The sequence below is a fragment of the Coregonus clupeaformis genome, unplaced genomic scaffold, assembly GCF_020615455.1.
Source record: "Coregonus clupeaformis isolate EN_2021a unplaced genomic scaffold, ASM2061545v1 scaf1515, whole genome shotgun sequence".
NCBI classification, from domain to species: Eukaryota; Metazoa; Chordata; class Actinopteri; order Salmoniformes; family Salmonidae; genus Coregonus; species Coregonus clupeaformis.
The window spans coordinates 10,375-28,703 of NW_025534969.1; the positions used below are offsets into that span (position 1 = coordinate 10,375).

At 45.0% G+C, this 18,329-nt stretch overlaps 1 protein-coding gene and 1 pseudogene across 1 annotated transcript in view; one reads left to right on the plus strand and one right to left on the minus strand.

Annotated features, from left to right (window-relative positions):
- Nucleotides 1-617: 617 nt before the first annotated feature.
- LOC121563491 lies at nucleotides 618-1,918 on the minus strand (annotated as a pseudogene).
- A 2,135-nt stretch (nucleotides 1,919-4,053) lies between these two features.
- The window catches only part of LOC121555645 (solute carrier organic anion transporter family member 3A1-like), a 35,123-nt gene continuing 20,847 nt past the window's right edge, over nucleotides 4,054-18,329 (plus strand). Inside the window, exons 1-3 of the mRNA XM_045218343.1 lie at nucleotides 4,054-4,078; nucleotides 5,548-5,712; nucleotides 13,424-13,622. Coding sequence (XP_045074278.1) covers nucleotides 4,054-4,078; nucleotides 5,548-5,712; nucleotides 13,424-13,622 — 389 coding nt within the window. The remainder of the gene's footprint in view (nucleotides 4,079-5,547; nucleotides 5,713-13,423; nucleotides 13,623-18,329) is intronic.

Genomic DNA, 18,329 nt, shown 5'->3' on the forward strand with positions numbered 1-18,329 from the left:
CTATAACTAGGCTACCAGCAGGCTAGAACCAGGCTACCAGCAGGCTAGAACCAGGCTACCAGCAGGCTAGAACCAGGCTACCAGTAGCCTAGAACCAGGCTTCCAGCAGCTCTAGAACCAGGCTACCAGCAGGCTAGAACTAGCCTACCAGCAGGCTAGAATCAGGCTACCTGCAAGCTTGAACCAGGCTACCAGCAGGCTAGAACCAGGCTACCAGCAGGCTAGAACCAGGCTACCAGCTGGCTAGAACCAGGCTACCAGCAGGCTAGAACCAGGCTACCAGCAGGCTAGAACCAAGCTACCAGCAGGCTAGAACTAGGCTACCATCAGTCTAGAACCAGACTAGGACCAGGCTACCAGCAGGCTAGAACCAGACTAGAACCAGGCTACCAGCAGGCTAGAACCAGACTAGAACCAGGCTACCAGCAGGCTATGACCAAGCTAACAGCAGGCTAGCACCAGGTTACCAGCAGGCTAGAACCAGGCTACCAGCAGGCTAGAACCAGGCTACCAGCAGGCTAGAACCAGGCTACCAGCAACTTACAGAAACATCGGAGGAAACATGTCGACATAAATACAGCACCGTAGTGTCATCAGAAAAATAAGATTCAATCATGTTGTTTCAAATGCTTTTATTTCTATGTTTCAAAGTGATACAGAAAACCACACTGTGCTGTACTACAAACTATTTATTTGATAACATCTAAATATGATAAGGCAATAAGGCATGAGAACCTGTGAGTTATTGTGAATAAGACTCTAAATACTGTGCTGATGATTTGAATGTACAGGACACTGGATAATGTGTCAGATGTATTGTAGACATCTTCACCAGACTCTCCTCCTATGACTTGATGTCTTCCTCTTAGCAGCCGTAGAGTCGGTTGATCCTCAGGATGTCAGTGGTGGACAGCCCCTGTCTCTGGCCGATGGACACGTTGGGGTCGGGGATGGGGGTGATGGAGTCCTTTCCATTGATGGAGAAGGCTGTTTTTCCATAGTGCATGACGGAGCTGTAGTCATAGGGAGTGTTCAGGTTGTTGGTGTTTTGTTTATCAAAGTTATAGGCCATGCTAGAATCGATATTACTCCAGTTGATCCTGACGTACTGGTCCCGGTCGCTCCTGGTTTGCTCGTGCTGGAAGCCCAGAGCGTGGAGGGTCTCGTGCTGAATGATGCCGAGAAAGATGCAGCCGACGCTGTTAACAGAGACCGTCTGTTTGCCTCCAATTCTCCCCGAGAGAGGAGTAGCAGCCGTTCAAACTCTCATAGCTGATGTAGTCATTCTGGTTTCCACGTGGCACAAAGCGAATGCAGGACTTGCTGTGGAACGACTGGACGGCGTCCTTAATCTTCTGTCTGTCGGAGGGAGTGAATCTACTGTCTTCTATTATGTAGGGCACTTCAACATATCCGTTAGAGACTTTGTGCCACAGGCAGCTGTTTCCTCCATGCATGCACTGCATGGCGTTTCTGGTTCTTGGTACCACCAGGTCTCCCTCCATCAGCATCTCATCAGAGCCGTTATTAGCGGTCAGAATTCTCTCAGTGATGTCTACAGCCTCAAGGTGGTCTATCCAGATGGCTGGTCCACTGTGGCCCATTTGGGCCTGAGAGAGGCACAGTACCAGCAGCAGCAGGATGGTGAGAGAGGGGCTTTGCTCCATCTTCAGGGTGGAGATACTCTAGATGGCTTCTTGGATCTGGCAGTGGAGATACTCTAGATGGCTTCTTGGATCTGGCAGTGGAGATACTCTAGATGGCTTCTTGGATCTGGCAGTGGAGATACTCTAGATGGCTTCTTGGATCTGGCAGTGGAGATACTCTAGATGGCTTCTTGGATCTGGCAGTGGAGATACTCTAGATGGCTTCTTGGTCCTAGAGATGCTTTGGAGAGGCTCCTTGGCACTGAGTCTTGATGTGTGATTCTGTCTGGTCAGTCCTGGGCTTTTATACAGTCCTCTACAGGTGTGTCTGCAGGAGGGTTAAGGGTTGGGGTCCATGTTGTTAGTTCTAAATAAACTTCTGAAGGGAGGACTCCACCTACAATTGACACATGGACTCATTTACTAGGCTGGAGTTGTTGTTTAAAACCACCATTAGGACTACTGGAAAGACACACACAGGGCCGGCTCCAGGCATAAGCAACATAAGCGGTCGCTTAGGGCCCTGGGCGCTAGGGGGCCCCGACCCAAAACATAGAATCATATATACAAACTTTTGAACGGTAGTGTGTGTGTATATATATATATATATATATATATATATATAATTATTTATGGGGGGAAACTCAGTTGGGGTCTCAACTTACTGTTGAGAGTTAGAATAGTAGAATACGCCGGGTGCCAGTTCGAAATGTGGGTGAGCATCAGCAGTTTTTCTCTTATGTCAGTCACTGACACTCACTCAATTAGCCATGTCAACTAACCATTTTTTGATTGGTAAGTTAGTCTAGCCAGTTATCTAAACTTGTAGAAATCATGGCAGAATACCGACCGGGCAAGCAGGGCACGTGCCCCGGGGCCCTGACCTCCAGGGGGCCCTGACCTCCAGGGAGCCCTGACCTCCAGCGGGCCCTGACCTCCAGCGGGCCCTGACCTCCAGGGAGCCCTGACCTCCAGGGGGCCCTGACCTCCAGGGAGCCCTGACCTCCAGCGGGCCCTGACCTCCAGGGGGCCCTGACCTCCAGGGGGCCCCTATTTATTTTGTTAGTCACTATCACTCAGGTATCATGAACATGGCAAACTGTGTAGAACTGCAGAAAACCTGCTTTAAAACTGGAACATTTTCTATACTCCCTATGGCAAAATGTGCAGAACTGCAGGAAATGTACTTTAACTGTTGAGAGAGGGGCTCCCTTGGTGGGGGGCCCCCGAACCAAATCTCGCTTAGGGCCCCCAAAAGGCTAGAACCGGCCCTACATACACACACACACACTGGTCAGTTTCCACCTGGTCTAGTCTATTCAGCTCATCCATTAGTGTTAGTCTGGGTCTGGGTGGGACTAGCTCACTAATGGACCTCTCTTAGCCATGTTGTCTTAAACAGTCATCACTAGGGGTTTAAGTTGCTTTGTTTACAGGAAACACCCCCACCCTGACCCTTTTCTCATAGCTTATGGATAGTAAAATAGGGATCCTATTACCCAAATAAACTGTTGTATCTTCATTAAAGTTAGCTGTGATGAATGAAAAGCACATCCATTTGTCCATCCAGATGCAGTGTAGATGATAATAAAGTTGACAGTCAGCCATATGTCCCTCAGTCAGTAATATGATGGAGATCAGCCATATGTCCCTCAGTCAGTAGTATGATGGCGATCAGCCATATGTCCCTCAGTCAGTAGTATGATGGAGATCAGCCATATGTCCCTCAGTCAGTAGTATGATGGAGATCAGCCATATGTCCCTCAGTCAGTAGTATGATGGAGATCAGCCATATGTCCCTCAGTCAGTAGTATGATGGAGATCAGCCATATGTCCCTCAGTCAGTAGTGTGATGGAGATCAGCCATATGTCCCTCAGTCAGTAGTATGATGGAGATCAGCCATATGTCCCTCAGTCGGTAGAATGATGGCGATCAGCCATATGTCCCTCAGTCAGTAGTATGATGGCGATCAGCCATATGTCCCTCAGTCAGTAGTATGATGGAGATCAGCCATATGTCCCTCAGTCAGTAGTAGGATGGAGATCAGCCATATGTCCCTCAGTCAGTAGTATGATGGCGATCAGCCATATGTCCCTCAGTCAGTAGTATGATGGCGATCAGCCATATGTCCCTCAGTCAGTAGTATGATGGAGATCAGCCATATGTCCCTCAGTCAGTAGTATGATGGAGATCAGCCATATGTCCCTCAGTCAGTAGTATGATGGCGATCAGCCATATGTCCCTCAGTCAGTAATATGATGGAGATCAGCCATATGTCCCTCAGTCAGTAGTATGATGGAGATCAGCCATATGTCCCTCAGTCAGTAGTAGGATGGAGATCAGCCATATGTCCCTCAGTCAGTAGTATGATGGCGATCAGCCATATGTCCCTCAGTCAGAAGTATGATGGCGATCAGCCATATGTCCCTCAGTCAGTAGTAGGATGGAGATCAGCCATATGTCCCTCAGTCAGTAGTATGATGGAGATCAGCCATATGTCCCTCAGTCAGTAGTATGATGGAGATCAGCCATATGTCCCTCAGTCAGTAGTATGATGGAGATCAGCCATATGTCCCTCAGTCAGTAGTATGATGGAGATCAGCCATATGTCCCTCAGTCAGTAGTATGATGGAGATCAGCCATATGTCCCTCAGTCAGTAGTATGATGGAGATCAGCCATATGTCCCTCAGTCAGTAGTATGATGGAGATCAGCCATATGTCCCTCAGTCAGTAGTAGGATGGAGATCAGCCATATGTCCCTCAGTCAGTAGTATGATGGCGATCAGCCATATGTCCCTCAGTCAGTAGTATGATGGAGATCAGCCATATGTCCCTCAGTCAGTAGTATGATGGAGATCAGCCATATGTCCCTCAGTCAGTAGTATGATGGAGATCAGCCATATGTCCCTCAGTCAGTAGTATGATGGAGATCAGCCATATGTCCCTCAGTCAGTAGTATGATGGAGATCAGCCATATGTCCCTCAGTCAGTGGTATGATGGAGATCAGGGCTAGGGTCAGGGTTAGGGTTAGGGTCAGGGTCAGGGTCAGGCTCAGTTTCAGGGTCAGGGTTAGGGTCAGGGTCAGGGTTAGGGTTAGGGTCAGGGTTAGGGTTAGGGTCAGGGTTAGGTTTGGGTCAGGGTCAGGGACTGATTCAGGGTCAGGGTTAGGGTCAGGGTCAGGGTTAGGGTCAGGCTCAGTTTCAGGGTCAGGGTTAGGGTCAGGGTCAGGGTCAGGCTCAGTTTCAGGGTTAGGGTCAGGGTCAGGGTCAGGGTCAGTTTCAGGGTCAGGGTTAGGGTCAGGGTCAGGGTCAGGCTCAGTTTCAGGGTCAGGGTTAGGGTCAGGGTCAGGCTCAGTTTCAGGGTCAGGGTCAGGGTCAGGGTTAGGGTCAGGGTCAGGTTAGGGTCAGGGTCAGGGACTGATTCAGACCTGGGACACCAGGTGAGTGCCATTAAGTACCAGGTAGAAACAAAACCCAGAAGTGTTTCAACCCTCCAGGACCAGAATTAAACAGCCCTGAGCGAGAGCCAGTGGAGCTGTTGAATATGCAGAAGATGGCAATGTGAAGGGCTCCTATAGGAGATACTGGAGACATGGGGACATTGGATAGGATGCAGACATACAGGCTGCAGAGAGAAAGACTGCAGGCAGACGGGCGGAAGGAAGGAAGGAAGGAAGGAAGGAAGGAAGGAAAGGAAGGAAGGAAGGAAAGGAAGGAATATGATATGTATGCATAAGGATATGATAATGGCAGCAGTGTTGGTCAGGGGAGAGGATAGGTCTGCTTCTCTGTTTAGAAATAGACTGCTATTGATGTATACGGTACACATTTCAAAAACATCGAAAATACTATGTTGTGATGTACACTGTTTCTACCTTCCTCTCGCTCTCCCCCCACAGTCATACCCAAGGTGACCAAGCACCTCCTCTCCAACCCTGTGTTTCCCTGCGTCTCGCTGGCCGCCTGTATGGAGACCGCTGGGGTTGCAGGCTTCGCTACCTTCTTAGGGAAGTACATGGAACAGCAGTTCAACCTCACCACTTCCTCAGCCAATCAGCTGCTAGGTGATAATGCTAATCACTACATCTAAACCAGAGAATAATAATAATATTACATGGGACTTCTATAGTGTTAGGGTTAACCCTAATCCCTAACCCCTAACCCCTAACCCTAACCTTTCTATAGTGGTTTTCAAATACCCTGGCCTTTCCTTTCTCCATTCACAGTGTTTGTTATTGGTCCCTTCTCACACACACTCATCCCTGTCCCCTGTCTCTCCCTAACTCTAGTCCTAACACTATCCTCTATCCTTCCAACCATAACCCTGTCCTCTGTCTCTCCCTAACTCTAGTCCTAACACTATCCTCTATCCTTCCAACCATAACCCTGTCCTCTGTCTCTCCCTAACTCTAGTCCTAACACTATCCTCTATCCTTCCAACCATAACCCTGTCCTCTGTCTCTCCCTAACTCTAGTCCTAACACTATCCTCTATCCTTCCAACCATAACCCTGTCCTCTGTCTCTCCCTAACTCTAGTCCTAACACTATCCTCTATCCTTCCAACCATAACCCTGTCCTCTGTCTCTCCCTAACCCTAGTCCTAACACTATCCTCTATCCTTCCAACCATAACCCTGTCCCCTGTCTCTCCCTAACTCTAGTCCTAACACTATCCTCTATCCTTCCAACCATAACCCTGTCCTCTGTCTCTCCCTAACTCTAGTCCTAACACTATCCTCTATCCTTCCAACCATAACCCTGTCCTCTGTCTCTCCCTAACTCTAGTCCTAACACTATCCTCTATCCTTCCAACCATAACCCTGTCCTCTGTCTCTCCCTAACTCCTAGTCCTAACACTATCCTCTATCCTTCCAACCATAACCCTGTCCCCTGTCTCTCCCTAACTCTAGTCCTAACACTATCCTCTATCCTTCCAACCATAACCCTGTCCTCTGTCTCTCCCTAACTCTAGTCCTAACACTATCCTCTATCCTTCCAACCATAACCCCTGTCCTCTGTCTCTCCCTAACTCTAGTCCTAACACTATCCTTCCAACCATAACCCTGTCCTCTGTCTCTCCCTAACTCTAGTCCTAACACTATCCTCTATCCTTCCAACCATAACCCTGTCCTCTGTCTCTCCCTAACCCTAGTCCTAACACTATCCTCTATCCTTCCAACCATAACCCTGTCCTCTGTCTCTCCCTAACCCTAGTCCTAACACTATCCTCTATCCTTCCAACCATAACCCTGTCCTCTGTCTCTCCCTAACTCTAGTCCTAACACTATCCTCTATCCTTCCAACCATAACCCTGTCCTCTGTCTCTCCCTAACTCTAGTCCTAACACTATCCTCTATCCTTCCAACCATAACCCTGTCCTCTGTCTCTCCCTAACTCTAGTCCTAACACTATCCTCTATCCTTCCAACCATAACCCTGTCCTCTGTCTCTCCCTAACTCTAGTCCTAACACTATCCTCTATCCTTCCAACCATAACCCTGTCCTCTGTCTCTCCCTAACTCTAGTCCTAACACTATCCTCTATCCTTCCAACCATAACCCCTGTCCTCTGTCTCTCCCTAACTCTAGTCCTAACACTATCCTCTATCCTTCCAACCATAACCCTGTCCTCTGTCTCTCCCTAACTCTAGTCCTAACACTATCCTCTATCCTTCCAACCATAACCCTGTCCTCTGTCTCTCCCTAACTCCTAGTCCTAACACTATCCTCTATCCTTCCAACCATAACCCTGTCCTCTGTCTCTCCCTAACTCTAGTCCTAACACTATCCTCTATCCTTCCAACCATAACCCTGTCCTCTGTCTCTCCCTAACCCTAGTCCTAACACTATCCTCTATCCTTCCAACCATAACCCTGTCCTCTGTCTCTCCCTAACTCTAGTCCTAACACTATCCTCTATCCTTCCAACCATAACCCTGTCCTCTGTCTCTCCCTAACTCTAGTCCTAACACTATCCTCTATCCTTCCAACCATAACCCTGTCCTCTGTCTCTCCCTAACTCTAGTCCTAACACTATCCTCTATCCTTCCAACCATAACCCCTGTCCCCTGTCTCTCCCTAACTCTAGTCCTAACACTATCCTCTATCCTTCCAACCATAACCCTGTCCTCTGTCTCTCCCTAACTCTAGTCCTAACACTATCCTCTATCCTTCCAACCATAACCCTGTCCTCTGTCTCTCCCTAACTCTAGTCCTAACACTATCCTCTATCCTTCCAACCATAACCCTGTCCTCTGTCTCTCCCTAACTCTAGTCCTAACACTATCCTCTATCCTTCCAACCATAACCCTGTCCTCTGTCTCTCCCTAACTCTAGTCCTAACACTATCCTCTATCCTTCCAACCATAACCCTGTCCTCTGTCTCTCCCTAACTCTAGTCCTAACACTATCCTCTATCCTTCCAACCATAACCCTGTCCTCTGTCTCTCCCTAACTCTAGTCCTAACACTATCCTCTATCCTTCCAACCATAACCCTGTCCTCTGTCTCTCCCTAACTCTAGTCCTAACACTATCCTCTATCCTTCCAACCATAACCCCTGTCCCTGTCTCTCCTAACTCTAGTCCTAACACTATCCTCTATCCTTCCAACCATAACCCTGTCCTCTGTCTCTCCCTAACTCTAGTCCTAACACTATCCTCTATCCTTCCAACCATAACCCTGTCCTCTGTCTCTCCCTAACTCTAGTCCTAACACTATCCTCTATCCTTCCAACCATAACCCTGTCCTCTGTCTCTCCCTAACTCTAGTCCTAACACTATCCTCTATCCTTCCAACCATAACCCTGTCCTCTGTCTCTCCCTAACTCTAGTCCTAACACTATCCTCTATCCTTCCAACCATAACCCTGTCCTCTGTCTCTCCCTAACTCTAGTCCTAACACTATCCTCTATCCTTCCAACCATAACCCTGTCCTCTGTCTCTCCCTAACTCTAGTCCTAACACTATCCTCTATCCTTCCAACCATAACCCTGTCCTCTGTCTCTCCCTAACTCTAGTCCTAACACTATCCTCTATCCTTCCAACCATAACCCTGTCCTCTGTCTCTCCCTAACTCTAGTCCTAACACTATCCTCTATCCTTCCAACCATAACCCTGTCCTCTGTCTCTCCCTAACTCTAGTCCTAACACTATCCTCTATCCTTCCAACCATAACCCCTGTCCTCTGTCTCTCCCTAACTCTAGTCCTAACACTATCCTCTATCCTTCCAACCATAACCCTGTCCTCTGTCTCTCCCCTAACTCTAGTCCTAACACTATCCTCTATCCTTCCAACCATAACCCTGTCCTCTGTCTCTCCCTAACTCTAGTCCTAACACTATCCTCTATCCTTCCAACCATAACCCCTGTCCTCTGTCTCTCCCTAACTCTAGTCCTAACACTATCCTCTATCCTTCCAACCATAACCCCTGTCCCCTGTCTCTCCCTAACTCTAGTCCTAACACTATCCTCTATCCTTCCAACCATAACCCTGTCCTCTGTCTCTCCCTAACTCTAGTCCTAACACTATCCTCTATCCTTCCAACCATAACCCCTGTCCCCTGTCTCTCCCTAACTCTAGTCCTAACACTATCCTCTATCCTTCCAACCATAACCCTGTCCCCTGTCTCTCCCTAACTCTAGTCCTAACACTATCCTCTATCCTTCCAACCATAACCCCTGTCCCCTGTCTCTCCCTAACTCTAGTCCTAACACTATCCTCTATCCTTCCAACCATAACCCTGTCCTCTGTCTCTCCCTAACTCTAGTCCTAACACTATCCTTCCAACCATAACCCTGTCCCCTGTCTCTCCCTAACTCTAGTCCTAACACTATCCTCTATCCTTCCAACCATAACCCTGTCCTCTGTCTCTCCCTAACTCTAGTCCTAACACTATCCTCTATCCTTCCAACCATAACCCTGTCCTCTGTCTCTCCCTAACTCTAGTCCTAACACTATCCTCTATCCTTCCAACCATAACCCTGTCCTCTGTCTCTCCCTAACTCTAGTCCTAACACTATCCTCTATCCTTCCAACCATAACCCTGTCCTCTGTCTCTCCCTAACTCTAGTCCTAACACTATCCTCTATCCTTCCAACCATAACCCTGTCCTCTGTCTCTCCCTAACTCTAGTCCTAACACTATCCTCTATCCTTCCAACCATAACCCTGTCCTCTGTCTCTCCCTAACTCTAGTCCTAACACTATCCTTCCAACCATAACCCCTGTCCTCTGTCTCTCCCTAACTCTAGTCCTAACACTATCCTCTATCCTTCCAACCATAACCCCTGTCCTCTGTCTCTCCCTAACTCTAGTCCTAACACTATCCTCTATCCTTCCAACCATAACCCTGTCCTCTGTCTCTCCCTAACTCTAGTCCTAACACTATCCTCTATCCTTCCAACCATAACCCCTGTCCTCTGTCTCTCCCTAACTCTAGTCCTAACACTATCCTCTATCCTTCCAACCATAACCCTGTCCTCTGTCTCTCCCTAACTCTAGTCCTAACACTATCCTCTATCCTTCCAACCATAACCCTGTCCCCTGTCTCTCCCTAACTCTAGTCCTAACACTATCCTCTATCCTTCCAACCATAACCCTGTCCTCTGTCTCTCCCTAACTCTAGTCCTAACACTATCCTCTATCCTTCCAACTATAACCCTGTCCTCTGTCTCTCCCTAACTCTAGTCCTAACACTATCCTCTATCCTTCCAACCATAACCCCTGTCCCTGTCTCTCCCTAACTCTAGTCCTAACATCCTCTATCCTTCCAACCATAACCCTGTCCTCTGTCTCTCCCTAACTCTAGTCCTAACACTATCCTCTATCCTTCCAACCATAACCCTGTCCTCTGTCTCTCCCTAACTCTAGTCCTAACACTATCCTCTATCCTTCCAACCATAACCCCTGTCCCTGTCTCTCCCTAACTCTAGTCCTAACACTATCCTCTATCCTTCCAACCATAACCCTGTCCTCTGTCTCTCCCTAACTCTAGTCCTAACACTATCCTCTATCCTTCCAACCATAACCCTGTCCTCTGTCTCTCCCTAACTCTAGTCCTAACACTATCCTCTATCCTTCCAACCATAACCCTGTCCTCTGTCTCTCCCTAACTCTAGTCCTAACACTATCCTCTATCCTTCCAACCATAACCCTGTCCTCTGTCTCTCCCTAACTCTAGTCCTAACACTATCCTCTATCCTTCCAACCATAACCCTGTCCTCTGTCTCTCCCTAACTCTAGTCCTAACACTATCCTCTATCCTTCCAACCATAACCCTGTCCTCTGTCTCTCCCTAACTCTAGTCCTAACACTATCCTCTATCCTTCCAACCATAACCCTGTCCTCTGTCTCTCCCTAACTCTAGTCCTAACACTATCCTCTATCCTTCCAACCATAACCCTGTCCTCTGTCTCTCCCTAACTCTAGTCCTAACACTATCCTCTATCCTTCCAACCATAACCCTGTCCTCTGTCTCTCCCTAACTCTAGTCCTAACACTATCCTCTATCCTTCCAACCATAACCCTGTCCTCTGTCTCTCCCTAACTCTAGTCCTAACACTATCCTCTATCCTTCCAACCATAACCCTGTCCTCTGTCTCTCCCTAACTCTAGTCCTAACACTATCCTTCCAACCATAACCCTGTCCTCTGTCTCTCCCTAACTCTAGTCCTAACACTATCCTTCCAACCATAACCCTGTCCTCTGTCTCTCCCTAACTCTAGTCCTAACACTATCCTCTATCCTTCCAACCATAACCCTGTCCTCTGTCTCCCTAACTCTAGTCCTAACACTATCCTCTATCCTTCCAACCATAACCCTGTCCTCTGTCTCTCCCTAACTCTAGTCCTAACATATCCCTATCCTTCCAACCATAACCCTGTCCTCTGTCTCTCCCTAACTCTAGTCCTAACACTATCCTCTATCCTTCCAACCATAACCCTGTCCTCTGTCTCTCCCTAACTCTAGTCCTAACACTATCCTTCCAACCATAACCCTGTCCTCTGTCTCTCCCTAACTCTAGTCCTAACACTATCCTCTATCCTTCCAACCATAACCCTGTCCTCTGTCTCTCCCTAACTCTAGTCCTAACACTATCCTCTATCCTTCCAACCATAACCCTGTCCTCTGTCTCTCCCTAACTCTAGTCCTAACACTATCCTCTATCCTTCCAACCATAACCCTGTCCTCTGTCTCTCCCTAACTCTAGTCCTAACACTATCCTCTATCCTTCCAACCATAACCCCTGTCCCCTGTCTCTCCCTAACTCTAGTCCTAACACTATCCTCTATCCTTCCAACCATAACCCTGTCCTCTGTCTCTCCCTAACTCTAGTCCTAACACTATCCTCTATCCTTCCAACCATAACCCCTGTCCTCTGTCTCTCCCTAACTCTAGTCCTAACACTATCCTCTATCCTTCCAACCATAACCCTGTCCTCTGTCTCTCCCTAACTCTAGTCCTAACACTATCCTCTATCCTTCCAACCATAACCCTGTCCTCTGTCTCTCCCTAACTCTAGTCCTAACACTATCCTCTATCCTTCCAACCATAACCCTGTCCTCTGTCTCTCCCTAACTCTAGTCCTAACACTATCCTCTATCCTTCCAACCATAACCCTGTCCTCTGTCTCTCCCTAACTCTAGTCCTAACACTATCCTCTATCCTTCCAACCATAACCCTGTCCTCTGTCTCTCCCTAACTCTAGTCCTAACACTATCCTCTATCCTTCCAACCATAACCCCTGTCCCCTGTCTCTCCCTAACTCTAGTCCTAACACTATCCTCTATCCTTCCAACCATAACCCTGTCCTCTGTCTCTCCCTAACTCTAGTCCTAACACTATCCTCTATCCTTCCAACCATAACCCCTGTCCCTGTCTCTCCCTAACTCTAGTCCTAACACTATCCACTATCCTTCCAACCATAACCCTGTCCTCTGTCTCTCCCTAACTCTAGTCCTAACACTATCCTCTATCCTTCCAACCATAACCCCTGTCCTCTGTCTCTCCCTAACTCTAGTCCTAACACTATCCTCTATCCTTCCAACCATAACCCCTGTCCTCTGTCTCTCCCTAACTCTAGTCCTAACACTATCCTCTATCCTTCCAACCATAACCCCTGTCCTCTGTCTCTCCCTAACTCTAGTCCTAACACTATCCTCTATCCTTCCAACCATAACCCTGTCCTCTGTCTCTCCCTAACTCTAGTCCTAACACTATCCTCTATCCTTCCAACCATAACCCTGTCCTCTGTCTCTCCCTAACTCTAGTCCTAACACTATCCTCTATCCTTCCAACCATAACCCTGTCCTCTGTCTCTCCCTAACTCTAGTCCTAACACTATCCTCTATCCTTCCAACCATAACCCTGTCCTCTGTCTCTCCCTAACTCTAGTCCTAACACTATCCTCTATCCTTCCAACCATAACCCTGTCCTCTGTCTCTCCCTAACTCTAGTCCTAACACTATCCTCTATCCTTCCAACCATAACCCTGTCCTCTGTCTCTCCCTAACTCTAGTCCTAACACTATCCTCTATCCTTCCAACCATAACCCCTGTCCTCTGTCTCTCCCTAACTCTAGTCCTAACACTATCCTCTATCCTTCCAACCATAACCCTGTCCTCTGTCTCTCCCTAACTCTAGTCCTAACACTATCCTCTATCCTTCCAACCATAACCCCTGTCCTCTGTCTCTCCCTAACTCTAGTCCTAACACTATCCTCTATCCTTCCAACCATAACCCCTGTCCCCTCCCTCCCTCCCTCCCTCCCTCCCTCCCAGGTATGACGGCCATCCCGTGTGCGTGTCTGGGTATCTTCCTGGGTGGTCTCTTTGTGAAGAAGTTAGACCTGTCAGCGTTAGGGACCATCCGTATGGCCATGGGTGTAAACCTCGTCTCCACCGCCTGTTACGTCTCCTTCCTCTTCCTCGGCTGTGACACCGGCCCTGTTGCCGGGGTGACTGTCGCCTACGGCAACACGTAAGCATCCTACCATATCACTGTTAGCGCGTTCAACAATGTTTCCTAGTTGTCCCTCACCGTCACCTACAGGACATCTAATCCAATTTTATTGGTCACACATGCGCCGAATACAACAGGTGTAGAATTTACAGTGAAATGCTGACTGACGAGCCCTTAACCAACAATGCAGAGTTAAAAAGTAAGACAAATATTTGCTAAATAAAAAAGGAAATAGTAACACAATAAAAACAATAACGAGGCTGTATACAAGGAGTACCAATACTGAGTGCAGGGGTACGAGGTAGTTGTGCAGGGGTACGAGGTAGTTGTGCAGGGGTACGAGGTAGTTGTGCAGGGGTACGAGGTAGTTGTGCAGGGGTACGAGGTAGTTGTGCAGGGGTACGAGGTAGTTGTGCAGGGGTACGAGGTAGTTGTGCAGGGGTATGAGGTAGTTGTGCAGGGGTACGAGGTAGTTGTGCAGGGGTACAAGGTAGTTGTGCGGGGGTATGAGGTAGTTGTGCAGGGGTACGAGGTAGTTGTGCAGGGGTACGAGGTAGCTGTGCAGGGGTACGAGGTAGTTGTGCGGGGGTACGAGGTAGTTGTGCAGGGGTATGAGGTAGTTGTGCAGGGGTACGAGGTAGTTGTGCAGGGGTACAAGGTAGTTGTGCGGGGGTATGAGGTAGTTGTGCAGGGGTACGAGGTAGTTGTGCAGGGGTACGAGGTAGTTGTGCTGGGGTACGAGGTAGTTGAGGTAATGAGGTAATACAGTATGTACATGTGTGTGTGTGTGTGTGTGTGTTTTGGAGTGTCAGTGTGTGGGTAGAGACTAGTGAGTGTACATAGAACCAGTATAAAGGAAGTCAGTGCAAAACAATTCAGATAAATAAATAAATAATAAAGGGTCTCCAGCCTCATGCATCCTTCAGTATTGCTTGCCTCGAAGCATAGAAGGCGTTTAGCTCATCTGGTAGGCTCGCGTCACAGTCCAGCTCTCAGCTGGCAATAGTTGTTGTGTTGTGGCCTCGGTAGGTGCCTCTGACTGTTTCTGCGTTCAACAATGTTAACTAGGCCTAGATTCAATAAGATCAAGCGTTAACCAGCGTTGGCCAACATCCGCATAGCTGATGTTTTGGCGGTATTGGAGGTGGAACTGTGGTATGAGCTGACAAATAGGTGATCGGCTGCTCTCGTGTGTCATAAAACCGCTCCCTTATTATCTCTACTGCCGTTAGAATGATGGTGATAGAAAGTATAACCTCTATAGATGATAGTATAACCTCTATAGATGATAGTATAACCTCTATAGATGATAGTATAACCTCTATAGATGATAGTATAACCTCTATAGATGATAGTATAACCTCTATAGATGATAGTATAACCTCTATAGATGATAGTATAACCTCTATAGATGATAGTATAACCTCTATAGATGATAGTATAACCTCTATAGATGATAGTATAACCTCTATAGATGATAGTGTAACCTCTATAGATGATAGTGTAACCTCTATAGATGACAGTGTAACCTCTATAGATGATAGTGTAACCTCTATAGATGATAGTATAACCTCTATAGATGATAGTATAACCTCTATAGATGATAGTATAACCTCTATAGATGATAGTATAACCTCTATAGATGATAGTATAACCTCTATAGATGATAGTATAACCTCTATAGATGATAGTATAACCTCTATAGATGATAGTATAACCTATATAGATGATAGTATAACCTCTATAGATGATAAAGTATAACCTCTATAGATGATAGTATAACCTCTATAGATGATAGTATAACCTCTATAGATGATAGTATAACCTCTATAGATGATAGTATAACCTCTATAGCTGATAGTATAACCTCTATAGATGATAAAGTATAACCTCTATAGATGATAGTATAACCTCTATAGATGATAGTATAACCTCTTTAGATGATAGTATAACCTCTATAGATGATAGTATAACCTCTATAGATGATAGTATAACCTCTATAGATGATAGTATAACCTCTATAGATGATAAAGTATAACCTCTATAGATGATAAAGTATAACCTCTATAGATGATAGTATAACCTCTATAGATGATAGTATAACCTCTATAGATGATAGTATAACCTCTATAGATGATAGTATAACCTCTATATATGATAGTATAACCTCTATAGATGATAGTATAACCTCTATAGATGATAGTATAACCTCTATAGATGATAGTATAACCTCTATAGATGATAGTATAACCTCTATAGATGATAGTATAACCTCTATAGGTGATAAAGTGTAGCCTCTATAGATGATAGTATAACCTCTATAGGTGATAAAGTGTAGCCTCTATAGATGATAGTATAACCTCTATAGATGATAGTATAACCTCTATAGATGATAGTATAACCTCTATAGATGATAAAGTATAAACTCTATAGCTGATAGTATAACCTCTATAGATGATAGTATAACCTCTATAGATGATAAAGTATAACCTCTATAGATGATAGTATAACCTCTATAGATGATAGTATAACCTCTATAGATGATAGTATAACCTCTATAGATGATAGTATAACCTCTATAGATGATAGTATAACCTCTATAGATGATAGTATAACCTCTATAGATGATAGTATAACCTCTATAGATGATAAAGTATAAACTCTATAGCTGATAGTATAACCTCTATAGATGATAGTATAACCTCTATAGATGATAGTGTAACCTCTATAGATGATAGTATAACCTCTATAGATGATAGTATAACCTCTATAGATGATAGTATAACCTCTATAGATGATAGTATAACCTCTATAGATGATAGTATAACCTCTATAGATGATAGTATAACCTCTATAGATGATAGTATAACCTCTATAGATGATAGTATAACCTCTATAGATGATAGTATAACCTCTATAGCTGATAGTATAACCTCTATAGATGATAAAGTGTAGCCTCTATAGATGATAAAGTGTAGCCTCTATAGATGATAAAGTGTAGCCTCTATAGGTGATAAAGTGTAACTCTATAGATGATAAAGTGTAGCCTCTATAGATGATAAAGTGTAGCCTCTATAGATGATAAAGTGTAGCCTCTATAGGTGATAAAGTGTAACTCTATAGATGATAAAGTGTAGCCTCTATAGATGATAAAGTGTAGCCTCTATAGATGATAAAGTGTAGCCTCTATAGATGATAAAGTGTAGCCTCTATAGATGATAAAGTGTAACTCTATAGATGAAAGGATAGCCTCTATAGGTGATAAAGTGTAGCCTCTATAGATGATAAAGTGTAGCCTCTATAGATGATAAAGTGTAGCCTCTATAGATGAAAGTATAGCCTCTATAGATGATAAAGTGTAACTCTATAGATGAAAGGATAGCCTCTATAGATGATAAAGTGTAACTCTATAGATGAAAGGATAGCCTCTATAGATGATAAAGTGTAACTCTATAGATGAAAGGATAGCCTCTATAGATGATAAAGTGTAACTCTATAGATGAAAGGATAGCCTCTATAGATGATAAAGTGTAACTCTATAGATGAAAGGATAGCCTCTATAGATGATAAAGTGTAACTCTATAGATGAAAGGATAGCCTCTATAGATGATAAAGTGTAGCCTCTATAGATGAAAGGATAGCCTCTATAGATGATAAAGTGTAGAGTCTATAGATGATAAAGTGTAGCCTCTATAGATGATAAAGTGTAGCCTCTATAGATGAAAGGATAGCCTCTATAGATGATAAAGTGTAACTCTATAGATGAAAGGATAGCCTCTATAGATGATAAAGTGTAACTCTATAGATGAAAGGATAGCCTCTATAGATGATAAAGTGTAACTCTATAGATGAAAGGATAGCCTCTATAGATGATAAAGTGTAACTCTATAGATGAAAGGATAGCCTCTATAGATGATAAAGTGTAGCCTCTATAGATGAAAGGATAGCCTCTATAGATGATAAAGTGTAACTCTATAGATGAAAGGATAGCCTCTATAGATGATAAAGTGTAGCCTCTATAGATGAAAGTATAGCCTCTATAGATGATAAAGTGTAACTCTATAGATGAAAGGATAGCCTCTATAGATGATAAAGTGTAACTCTATAGATGAAAGGATAGCCTCTATAGATGATAAAGTGTAACTCTATAGATGAAAGGATAGCCTCTATAGATGATAAAGTGTAACTCTATAGATGAAAGGATAGCCTCTATAGATGATAAAGTGTAACTCTATAGATGAAAGGATAGCCTCTATAGATGATAAAGTGTAACTCTATAGATGAAAGGATAGCCTCTATATATGATAAAGTGTAACTCTATAGATGAAAGGATAGCCTCTATAGATGATAAAGTGTAACTCTATAGATGAAAGGATAGCCTCTATAGATGATAAAGTGTAACTCTATAGATGAAAGGATAGCCTCTATAGATTATAAAGTGTAACTCTATAGATGAAAGGATAGCCTCTATAGATGATAAAGTGTAACTCTATAGATGAAAGGATAGCCTCTATAGATGATAAAGTGTAGCCTCTATAGATGAAAGGATAGCCTCTATAGATGATAAAGTGTAACTCTATAGATGAAAGGATAGCCTCTATAGATGATAAAGTGTAACTCTATAGATGAAAGGATAGCCTCTATAGATGATAAAGTGTAACTCTATAGATGAAAGGATAGCCTCTATAGATGATAAAGTGTAACTCTATAGATGAAAGGATAGCC